Genomic DNA, 12,524 nt, shown 5'->3' on the forward strand with positions numbered 1-12,524 from the left:
CAGCATATAGATACGAAGTGTAGGGGGTCCATTCTGTATGTACCATGTACTTTTTTCTTTTCTTTAATTCTGTTGGTGTTGTCCCAATCACATTCTTCCCTGTTAGTATTTGTTCACCACTGGGTTTATTGAACACCCCGTAGGCTCCTTCCATAGTTTAGATTACAGATTTTAATGAACCCAAGGGATGGTCAATGGGAGATCCCTAGTGGATTGAGAGGTTTTGAGCAGCCTGTGGCAATAATTAATGTGTCTTTCAAGTTGATGCATTTGCATTTGTAACATTGGTTGCTTGTTCTACACTTATCCCCGTTATTTGAACCAACTGTGTTGGAAGTCTTGGGGGAACATCTCTTCGAATGTGTTAAGAGAGTTTTATGCTTGCCTAGAGAATCCTTTTTTCCCCTCCAGTTTTAATGCTTTCAATTCCAGATGGATTAGAGCCAGAAAATTGTCAACTGTTTAAATAAAGTGTTTCCTTTTTTCCTTCCCCTTTTCCCTCCTTCTGTCTTCCCTTTTTTTTCTCTTTGTTTCAGCAAAGAAAAATATTTGCCTAATGAGAAACTTTAAGGGGTTTGGTTGTGGTTTAATGAATGAAATGGAAAAACGATTCCAAGTTATGGGGGGTGGCTATTGTTATATTTCCCCCCAAATTCCTCTGCTAATCCCCATATCTTGACCAACTAACTACAGAACTCTCCTGACTGTCGTGTGCACAGTATTTATAACCCATCTTCAGGAATGTGGAAATGTGCACAAGATCTAAAATTGCATTAGTGATTCCAGATTGTAACCAAGACATTTGTAGTGTAGGGAGGACTATGGACCCTGCACCTGTGTGTTTCTCATTTTAAGCACAAATTGCTTAACTCCAGAAGCTCTAAATCCAATGTAACTTAGGAATCTTTACTCAGCGAATCCATCTTCGTGTCAGTTTTCACATTTGTAATGTTATCAAACCAAATTGGGGCTCTGCGGTCCATTGCCACCAGAAAGCAAACTCTAGGGTTAGAGGTTAGTGAGATATGAGAGACATTTTTATCCCAATGCAGAATGAGTTGGGACAAGGAGGGCTCCCCATCTGCTTCATAAAACCCAGCCAAAATGTCGCCATCCCCAGCAAGACCAAAATAAAAAGCAATGCCCCAAATTCTTGCTCCATTGTAAAGTACCGTCCTTTGAAGCCCAAGGCAGCTTGTAAGTGTTTATCGAGTTAGTGTAGCTTATTCCCAGCCTCTATCAAGCTTCAGGTTCCCACCTGGAGGTGGCGTGTGTAGCCAGCACTGCCATTGGGCATGTGGCTTCTAGGGCCACGAGGTCTCCTGTCCCCTGCCCGTGAATGTTCCACCAGGTCAGCGAGAGAGAGAGACAGTCCAGTCGTGGGCCTCTGGAGAGGACAGTCCAGGACACTGTCCAAGTGCAGGTCCTCAGCAGCAGCCACAAGTAATAGTGTGACCTCTTCGTTCCCATGGGTTTATATTAGCTTTGGTTAGGATGCTTTCTCAGAATGACTAATTAACTTCCTAAACTTTCCCATTATTTGGGTGGGTTCACCTCCCAAGTTATCCCTTGTTTTCCCCAGGCTAGACTGACAGGTTTGTTTGGTCCAGTACTACCCACTGCCGCCATCCTAATCTCTGTGTGCATGTGCCTGCCTACCCCCTGGTCCCACTGCCGATCAGGTACCAGAAGGGTGTAGGAGGGCTTGTTTTCCTATCCAGTTATCATCCTAGCCTTCCACCTGTCCCCATCTCGCCCAGGGATGTGGGAGATTCCAGTGGAATCCAGTTAACTCTGTGCCCGCCTCCATGCCCTAGTTCCCACATACAGCAAATTGCCCATACTCAAGGCCCTCCAACAAAGTAAAGGGACCCTGGAAACCCCACCTGACCTCTCAGGCAGAGCCAAGGACTAGACCTTGAAAGATGGGGGTGAGGACCAGCAGTCAGGAACAGAGTACTCGGTATCAGGGGCGCATCCTTCACAAGGCAGGGGCTCAGTTACCTGGGCAAAGCGGCTAACCCGTGGGCGCATTGTAAAACTCAGTAGCCTTACCGTGGCTCCAGGTGGTTCATGACAGTACTGTCTGGCTGCATGCCACGCCCTCGGTCCACTCACAGCATCCCGACAACCTGTCTACAGCCCACCTATTGGTATCAGCCTCGCTTCCTGCACTGTGCTATCTTGTCCCAACCCAGCCATGCTGAAACCATTAAGAGTTTATTAGGTTCGTCCTAGTATCATTACATTATGCAATCGGCAGTGCTTATTGACAGTTCCTATTTTCTGAACTATGATTTTTTATAGTCTGAGTTTATTAAGTGCTCCTGGAAGAGGGGATCCTGGAATTAATTTAAAAGAACCAAAAACCTTCTTAGGCAGCACTAGGAAAGAAACACTTTGTAGCAAGCTTTTCTATGATTTGCCTGCTTTGAGTTGCAGGTCCGACGAAAAGAGTTGAGTCAAGTATCTGGGGACAACTTCTGCTGTTACTGTCATTATTCACAGACGGGCAGGGCTGGGTCTGGCTGTCTCCAAAGTGCATTGGTTGCGTGTTGATTTACACCCATGCTTTTGACACTGTGCTTTCAGCTTCTCAGTAAACATTTCTGCCTTTACCTAGCACCTTCTGTGAAGCCGTTCTTCACCATCTCCTGTTTCCTGGAGGGGGAATGCAGTCGATACGGCAAACAAATAGGAAAGAAAAAAAGAAAAAAACACAACCATTGCTTCCATATTTTAAATTTATCTTGTATGGCTAAGCCTGTTTATTCCTAACAGTAGAGCCTTGCAAATGAAATGGCAAATGGTTTTGAAACATGTGCTTGTTTCCGATCTTCTAAAAACAGGACTGCCTCAGTGAGGAGCAGACAAAGTCAGGGAAAGTCGAAGTTTTGCTCCTTTTCTCGGCTGGTCTGGGGTTTGCCTCTTGATCCACATCATCACCAGCGTGGGTCCGTGAGCAGAACTTCTTGAATCTTCCCTGGCTTGCCCCTTCCTATCCTTCAGATCATCACGTAGACAGCCCTTCCCCTTCAGTGTTTTTATTCTGACACTCCGTGAGCTAAGTTAGAACTTTATACTCAGTGTGTCATTCCCTGCGGCCCCAGGGTTAGTGCTGCTTACACAGCACCGTGTTCCCGGTTCCTCAGTTTTCTCCCCTCACTAAACGTTAAGCTTCAGGAAGCCAAAATCCACATCAGCTCTGCAAAAGCCCGTGTGCTCATTCTATGTCCTGTAACTATTGAGTGAATAGATGAATGAAAACATATTGCATTTTCAGTCTCCAAAGCAAGAAACATTTTTAGCATTTATTAGATGCTTACCTTGAATTTCCGCTGTAGCATCAGCGTAAGTACCTCCTCAGGTACTTAGAAGGATGGTTCCCGACTTGGGGAGGTCTTGCCCTCCTAGCAGACATGCAGGCGGCACTGTCCTGGGGACATGTGTGGGTGCTCACGGCAAACCCACAACCAAAGACTTACTGGGCTCAAAATGTCAATAGTTCTGAAGTTGAGAAATCCAGGGGTAAGTGAAGGGGCACAGATGTTAGGTCAAATGTGATTTTATTTTTCTCTACATGTTGGAGTTTACATCTTTGGACAGTACTAATAATAATAAGTACACATAGAATAACCATTTATAATAATTGTGTTTTTTTCATGTGTAAGGCACCATATAAACTTTTCACCATGTTATCCAACCTAATCCTCCCAAGAAGGTTGTGATTTGGGAACTATATTATCCTCATTTCTCATAGGAGGAGACTGACTTAAAAGGTTGGTGTATCCAAAGTCCCAGAGCTGCTGAGGGTCAGAGGTGGGATGAGCTCTCAGGGCCCAGCCTTTTGACTATAACTTAGTGCTATGTCTCTGCGAACGGTCTCCACCCAAGATCTGAAAGGGTTTCTGCCTTAGGTATTCAGTAGGAATTAGAGCTGAGCACATAGAGGAAACTCTTGCCCAGTGATATTCAAAAATATTTTTTCTGCACGTTCGTAATGTTATACTTGCGCTACTGTGAACAGAGATACAATATATTGGCTGACGTGATATGTGGGCTGTTGTGGGTCCAAGGATGAGAGCAAATCTACTGTGCACTGAGAGTTTGCGGAGTTCCCAGGATGCTCTGAGAAAACCCCAAGAGTTTGTTTTCATCCCAACCTGCAGCTGTGATAACTGACCAACACACTGTGATCTAGATGGAACTTTTCTCCTAGGAAGGTGGGTAAACAGTAACAGTTGCCCCTTGTCATCCTATGAGGAGCTGTCTTCAGGACCGCTTCCTCTTCTTGTGTAATTAGAGAAGAAGCACTTACAATAAACGACACTTGCAAGGGCATGAGGTCTGGGCAGAGGGACTTACTCCTCCTCTTCCTCCAGGGGACACAACTCAGCAAGTGGAACATTTGTAATTTGGGTACATACTGAATGCCCCCAGGTCATTGCAGAGAACTCTGTTAACCCCCAGTGATTTTTGCTCTGAGGCTGTTAGCTGAGGAGCTTTCCAAGTAAATGCTGTCATTTTCAAGTACGGGTTTATTGTTTTCAGGCCCTAAACCCTTGGCGTGTAAACAGAGTTGGGCATCCGTTCTTTGTACACAGGAGCTTACTCAGAGACCCTGGTGCAGCTGTTCCTCCCCCTCAGGAAACTTGATGCCCTGTGCGTTCACATCACACTTTGAAGATTCTTGTGGAAGACTCAAAAATACACTCGATTTTCTTTTCGTCTCCATATTCTGCCCCTTTTGAAACGTAAACACTAACAGCACAGGTTTCATGTTCTCAAATAAGTCATGCTTTAGAAAATTGGACTCCTGATTACCAGTGACTCCTACAGACATTCCTTCTTGTCATTCAGATAAACACTTTCCAAGCGTCCACCGAGGTGACATTTCTAGCCATTGCACTGCTCCACTTATAAAATGTCATTTGCATGTAAGATGCAATTTGAGACATCTGTTGGAGACAGAAGTGGTAAGTATGCCTGATGCCTTTGCTCTTCTTGAAAGAGTCGTTCGGCATGTTCTTACAGGTGTTTGACATGTGATACTTTAAAATATCTGAATGATTAAGTAAGATGGCGCTCTTTTGGGGGGTGTTTGTCAAATTTTAATGTCCCCCTCCAAGGCTCTCACTAACATGTAGGTACTGTGTTTTCAACAATGGAGGTCAAGTGCATGCTTCTGGACCAAGGCTCACACTTGAGTAACAGGCTACTAGGGAACACTGAGATGGTTTGAAAATTTGAAACTTGAGCTAAAAATGGCAGCAAGCTTATGCATCGAACTCATTTTTCTGACACTCGCTTTAGTTGTCCTGTGCACTATTCTTTAAGCATAGAGGGGTTTTGCTAGAAGGGAATGGTTAATGATCAGCCAAAGAAGATATTTGTAAGTTTACTTAAGTAACTTTTTGTTTTTTTTTTTCAAAGTATCATATGCATCTGTTTGCCTGGAAAGAGACTGCCGCCCCTATACCGATTTAAAATAATTCTGAATAATAAATAGTGAATTTTACCACTTATGGTCATCAAAGGTATTTTTTCATATGGTTCACAAACTTTTATATTGTGGAAAAATATACAATATCCTTGCCACTTAAATGGCACTTACACTTTTTTCTTTTAAATTATGTTTCTAAAGAAAGCTAAGGGGACAATTTCAAATAGTTTTCCGTGCTTTTTGATGTAAGTAGTTTCAATCTCTGGTTATTGGTGAGAATTAAGAGACGCATAGTTTTCCATGCCCTGTCATGTTAGCTTATTTTATAGGGAAATCAAATCTGGCACCTTTCAATTAACTTCTTTACCTCTCTAATCTAAAAACAGTTGGGACAAGTTCTGGAGCATGAAGGCATGAGCACTTATCTGTAGGTTGCCTTTACTTCCGTAACTGTGTCTTCTATCATTTCAAAGATTTCTGAAAGTCCTACCTTAAAAGCAGGAAAAACTCATGGCTGGAAAGAAGGTCGTGTTGTTGAAAACTAATGTGTTCCCAATCATGAGTTTTGCAGCTGTCAAAGGGCTCACAAGTGCATGTCTCATCTACATGTGGGGGTCCCGAAGGAGGGGATGAGTGAAAATGAGTCCAGGACTCGACTGTGGTCATTGTCCTCGGTAACCAGGGCATAAGCTATTTTGGAGGAACACTAGAGATGAGAAGAGGCAGAAAATGGGGAAGAAAAGTCTTCTCTGTGCATCCACACATATTTCGGTGCCTTAAGTTTGTAGCGCTTCCTCAAGGTGTCAGATCAAAGGGCTGTATCTTTTGAGTGGACTTTGTTGGTTCCCAGTTTGCATTGGTTTATTTATAACTTGAAAAGGTTTTGCATTTTCCCCTAAAATTCTATTAATTCCTCATTTACTTGTCTCATCTTGAAACAGGATGCCAGCCAGTTGGATTTGTAGGTAATCTCATTATTTGAATCAGAGGATTCCTCAGCGTGCGTATGGATATGCAGATAGGTACTTATGAGATGGTACTGGCTGGGATTGTAAAATTCACAGTATAGGGATTGACAATGAGAGGTAACAGTATGGATTTGTTTGAAGATAATTGAGTCATTTCATTATTTGAATATCTTTTCAATGAAATTATTGTTACTTAAGCATCACTTAATGCCAATTTCCTGCCTCTAGTCATTTAGTCCCAATCACAGCATTCTTGGGAGGAGTACAGTCAGGTCAACACTTTCTTCCAGTACTGCCCTCAACTGACTCTTTTCTCTCTGCTTTCCTACACAGGTTGCAGATTGAACTAAACCAAGAAGTTCACAGACTGACCAACGCTGTTCTGACGTACAACAGAAGGCAGGGTGTTCTGCCTGCCCAGCAGGGCCCCTGTTGACCGCTGATAACTTGGCTTCATTGCTGGCTTGTGTAGAAAATTCTCTCTGTTGAATTTCTTTTTCTTTTTTGCACATGGAGGACAATAGCAAGGAGGTCAACACAGGCTGGTGAGACCAGAGACTACAGGAAGATTCTTTTACCGTGGGCCTTTGGGACTCTCCTCTAGTTGGATTTCTGGACTTGGACAGAACTCCATCCAGCCATTTTGGTTTTGCTTTCTATTTTTTTTTTCTTTTTCATTTCCCCACCACATTGTATTTTCTTTGTGTACTTCAGCAATGGGCGTACAGACCACACAGTGGCCCAGCCATGGGGCTTTTTTCTTGAAATCTTGGCTTCTCATTTCTCTGGGGCTCTCCTCACAAGTGTCAAAACTCCTGGGGTGCCCCAGTGTCTGCCGCTGCGACAGGAACTTTGTCTACTGTAACGAGCGAAGCTTGACCTCAGTGCCTCTTGGGATCCCGGAGGGCGTAACCGTGCTCTACCTCCACAACAACCAAATTAATAATGCTGGATTTCCTGCAGAACTGCACAACGTGCAGTCAGTGCACACGGTCTACCTTTACGGCAACCAACTGGATGAGTTCCCCATGAACCTCCCCAAGAATGTTCGAGTTCTCCATTTGCAGGAAAACAACATTCAGACCATTTCACGGGCAGCTCTTGCTCAGCTCTTGAAGCTTGAAGAGCTGCACCTGGATGACAACTCCATATCCACAGTTGGGGTGGAAGACGGGGCCTTCCGGGAGGCTGTTAGCCTCAAGCTGTTGTTTCTGTCCAAGAATCACCTGAGCAGTGTGCCTGTTGGGCTTCCTGTGGACTTGCAAGAGCTGAGAGTGGATGAAAACCGAATCGCTGTCATATCAGACATGGCCTTTCAGAATCTCACGAGCTTGGAGCGTCTGATTGTGGACGGGAATCTCCTGACCAACAGAGGCATTGCTGAGGGCACCTTCAGCCACCTCACCAAGCTCAAGGAATTTTCAATCGTAAGGAATTCGCTCTCCCACCCCCCATCTGACCTCCCTGGTACGCATCTGCTCCGGCTGTATCTGCAGGACAACCAGATAAACCACATCCCTCTGACGGCCTTCTCCAACCTCCATAAGCTGGAGCGGCTGGATATATCCAACAACCAGCTGCGTGTGCTGACTCAAGGGGTCTTTGACAATCTCTCCAACCTGAAACAGCTCACTGCTCGGAATAACCCTTGGTTTTGTGACTGCGGTATTAAATGGGTCACAGAATGGCTCAAATACATCCCTTCGTCTCTCAACGTCCGAGGTTTCATGTGCCAAGGTCCTGAGCAAGTCCGTGGGATGGCTGTCAGGGAGCTGAACCTGAATCTTTTGTCATGCCCCACCACGACCCCCCGCCTGCCTGTCTTCACCTCAGCCCCAAGTACAGCTTCTCCAACCACTCAGCCACCCACACTGTCTGTCTTAACTCCTAGCAAAAGCTATACACCTCCGACTCCTACCAGCTCGAAACTTCCCACTATTCCCGACTGGGATGGCAGAGAAAGAGCGACCCCGCCCATTTCTGAACGGATCCAGCTCTCTGTCCATTTTGTGAATGATACGTCCATTCAAGTCAGCTGGCTGTCCCTCTTTACTGTGATGGCATACAAACTCACCTGGGTGAAAATGGGCCACAGTTTAGTAGGGGGCATCGTTCAGGAACGCATAGTCAGTGGGGAAAAGCAGCATTTGAGCCTGGTTAATTTGGAGCCCAGGTCCACCTATCGGATTTGTTTAGTGCCACTGGATGCTTTTAACTACCGAGCCGTGGAAGACACCATTTGCTCCGAGGCCACCACCCACGCCTCCTATTTGAACAATGGCAGCAACACTGCTTCCAGCCACGAGCAAACGACCTCCCACAGCATGGGTTCCCCTTTTCTGCTGGCGGGCCTGATCGGGGGCGCAGTGATATTTGTGCTCGTGGTCTTGCTCAGCGTCTTTTGCTGGCACATGCACAAAAAGGGGCGCTACACCTCCCAGAAGTGGAAATACAACCGAGGCCGGCGGAAAGATGACTATTGCGAGGCGGGCACCAAGAAGGACAACTCCATCCTGGAGATGACGGAAACCAGCTTTCAGATCGTCTCCTTAAATAACGATCAGCTCCTTAAAGGAGATTTCAGACTGCAGCCCATTTACACCCCAAATGGGGGCATTAATTACACAGACTGCCACATCCCCAACAACATTCGATACTGCAACAGCAGTGTGCCAGACCTGGAGCACTGCCACACGTGACAGCCAAGGCCCCGTGGTCCACAGGCAGACAGTGAAACTCCCAAGAACACACACCCGTGTGCACATAAAGACACGCCAATTACATTTGATAAATGTTACCCAGATGCATTTGTGCATTTGAATAGTCTGTAATTTATATGGTGTACTATATAATGGGATTTAAAAAAAAAAGTGCTATCTTTTCTATTTCAAGTTAATTACAAACAATTTTGTAACTCTTTGCTTTTTAAATCTTAAGAAAAATATATAGTTGCTGAAGTACTGTACAGGGTTGTACAAAGAGAACCCGACGCCAAGGCAAAAGAACGAGTGATTCTTCCTTATGATGCACATTAACCACTTTGCTGTTGAAGCTGTCAGAATGAATTCTTTTCCTAGAGCCGGTGGTCAGATGAGAGGGCAGGTGAAAATGGATTCACCAAGGTAGGCTACATAAAAGGGGTCAAATAAAGAAGGACCGAGATATCTTCATGCTATTTCTATACTTCCTGGTCTGGAAGAAATGTAAAAAAAAAATATCCAAACTATGTAAGTATGCAGGTAGTTACCCTCCTTTGACCTAAAACAGGAAATGGAGAAAGCATCACGAGGAAGTCAGTTCCTGTGAGATAAGTTAAAAGCCTGGCAGAGCCAAAAACGTGAGATGAATTTTGGAAAGACCCTTAAGCCTGGGGGTTGGCAATTGTTACCAGGAACTTACAAAATCACTCCTCATGTTTCCCTGGCCCTTTGTGATAACAGAGTTAGAGACCTGAGTCTGATATTAGTCGTCTTCGGGGACAGGTCAAATGTCCCAGCAAGAAAATCCCCTTTAAAAGTGTTACTCTTCAAAATTCTATGTCAGGTTGAATCACATTCAACAGAGATATATTCTAGAATACTTTTTTTAGAAGATGCTAATAAAAAAAATAATGGGAAGATTATATTGAATGGAATTATTTTTGATAATGAGAATTATTTGTTTGGGTAGATTCATCGCAGCTATGTCAACATGATATTTAGGCCAACAAGGGAGCAGTGTTTGAATATACTACAACAACTTGTTACCGGTTACCGTGTAGACAAAAGCAAGTGATCAGTGTTTCAGCTTTACAGTGTCAATTGCCTTTGTTAGTATCATGTTGAAATAGCGTGAATTAATACCTTTACCCCCTCACAAATTCTTGTCTTCCAGTCGCCTCACATATATTTTCGTAATTAGCTATTATGCTGTTTGCTTTTCTCCCTCCGCTCCCTGCTCAAAATTTCAAAGATTTTTAAGATGCCAGTCTTTGTTGCACAAAATATTCATACATATTTACACAATTAAAAACAGATACTAGGTTGAACTGGTAAAATTCTGTAAGGACACATTAAATCTGGCCAAAATAATGTAGTTTTTGAAAGCCTTATTGCGTTTCTCGAAAGCCTCGGACAGTGATCCTGTCCCATTTTTAAAATTTTATTTATTCCTTGTCAATTTTAGATATTTCTCTCCTTTGGGAATTGTGGAGAGATAATGAGTCGTCTATTAACAGGATAACAGAGGAAAAACAGACAACTCAGAGGGGTTTGTTCCCTTGATCTTGGCAGAGCTGGGCACAGTGCAGTGGGCATAGAGAAGAGAGGGGGTGTTCATGCCCCACCCCAGGAGGCATATACAATTCATTCCTTCCCTTCCCTTAGATTTAGAAGGGCTATAGATCACACACATTATCTAAAAAACACACCCATGGAAAATTCTTTTCAAAATCAAATTTAGGCATTTCACTCTGTGTTACGTATTTTATTTACCACTGACCATTGTTTTAGGGACCCAACAAGATAATGTTTGTGTGCACTTGCTCTCTCTCTCTCTTATACACTCATTTAAAAATAATAGAACTGTGATGTGTCTTACTTGTAAAATTTTAGGTATAAAATGCTATGCAAGCTTTTTCTTTGTAGTGAGAGCTTTATTTTCTTTAATAATAGAGCCCCAACTTATGTTTTATTCTCTCTTATCACTCAGAATAAGCCGAAAATATAATTGAAGATACAATGTTCTAGACACCATCATTGAAACTCTGCAATCAGTTGAGCGGAAATTGACTATGAATTAATTTGACTTAATGCTACAGTGCTTTGGCCTCCATTTTAGTCAATTAGCTAGGGAGTTCTGGCTGTTGCCTTTTTAGAGCCAGGTCCACACGATGAAGGGGTAAGACTGTCTGTGAAGGTGAGCGTTGGAGCAGTGAGCCATCTACAGTCAGGACACCGACATGGGGTCTTGCGTATGTAACTCAACAATCCCTTCCACTGCCCTCTTCCCCTTGGCTCTGTAGATAAGACTATGTGTTAAAACGATGGTACTTGGAGGTTTTGTTTCTTTTATCCACAAAATAGTCATTCTTATTTACTGGTGGTGTGTGGATAACCCTCGGTGGGATAGTTGGCTGCTGAAATGATGTGCTTTGGGCCAAGAAGACCAAGGCCGCAGAGGTGTCTTTGCTGTCTTATGGGACTCTCAGACTGATTTGGGGCTAAGTGGTACACGGGGGATCTAGTCTTGTGAACTGGTTGGGGTGACCTAAAGAGGAACCTTTGCTAGGAGGTGTGCCTGAAGAGGTAGAATCTGATGACGGGCTTCACTTTCATCTTGTGCCCAACACGACAAAGCGGCCAACATGAAATTCAGCCCCTGTCTGTGATGACATCCCTGAGGCTCTCACCTACACCAGGACACAACGCACATCATGAGATTTGTAACGTGTGTTAGGGAGCCCGCTAAACAACCATCATGCTGGACTATGCTTCAACGGACATTTTCAGCCATGAGAATATCGTTTGTTGACCCATCTGCCCTGTATTTAGCCCACTGTTGCAGACATTCTTAGGTATTTTGAGGTGTTCAGTCGAGTGACAAGGGTGAACAAAGCCATCTTCACTGGCTTATAAAGAGTTTGGTGCCATCTGTCCAAGTGAGGTGATTTCAGATAGCAGGCCGCCACTGTGCAGGGGAAATTCTAGAGGAAAAGGCATAGTCACGATCATACAGAGAGTGCTGACCATTGTTCATGCCTGGTCTTTAATCCCTGCTTGCGTAGGGAGATGTGTTTGATCATGGAGAGGCCCCGGGCTTTCCTGGAAACTGTCAGATGCATTGACGGCCCATCACGTGAGACAATCACAGGCCGAGACAGGACTGTTCTCCCCGGCCTATTTTCCTTGTGTAGCAAGGGGAAAACATTCTACTCTACGAAAAAGATTGCAATTTCTAGTTATCTGGATGTTGGTTGAAAATATATTAGACACATTTTTCTGAGGTTAAAAAACCAGTGTTGTGTGCCCAGTCTGGTAAGTTAATGAAGTGGTGAAGGTCACGGCTCCTTTTCCTGCCAGCGCAGATCACAATGGCCGTGGAGGTTTCCAGGGAGCCAGAACTTCCTTCCCCCC

At 44.2% G+C, this 12,524-nt stretch overlaps 2 protein-coding genes across 4 annotated transcripts in view; both read left to right on the forward strand.

Annotated features, from left to right (window-relative positions):
* LOC114492707 (leucine-rich repeat transmembrane protein FLRT2) overlaps positions 1–12,042 on the forward strand; it is a 92,372-nt gene extending 80,330 nt beyond the window's left edge. For both annotated transcript variants that reach the window (XM_036012860.1, XM_028507181.2), the window contains exon 2: positions 6,745–12,042. In XM_036012860.1, coding sequence (XP_035868753.1) covers positions 7,128–9,110 — 1,983 coding nt within the window. In that variant the 5' untranslated portion in view covers positions 6,745–7,127 and the 3' untranslated portion in view covers positions 9,111–12,042. The remainder of the gene's footprint in view (positions 1–6,744) is intronic.
* LOC114492138 (leucine-rich repeat transmembrane protein FLRT2-like) overlaps positions 1–12,524 on the forward strand; it is a 128,294-nt gene that overhangs the window by 80,355 nt on the left and 35,415 nt on the right. The window lies entirely within an intron of this gene.

The sequence above is a fragment of the Phyllostomus discolor genome, chromosome 1 (assembly GCF_004126475.2).
Source record: "Phyllostomus discolor isolate MPI-MPIP mPhyDis1 chromosome 1, mPhyDis1.pri.v3, whole genome shotgun sequence".
Lineage (NCBI taxonomy): Eukaryota > Metazoa > Chordata > Mammalia > Chiroptera > Phyllostomidae > Phyllostomus > Phyllostomus discolor.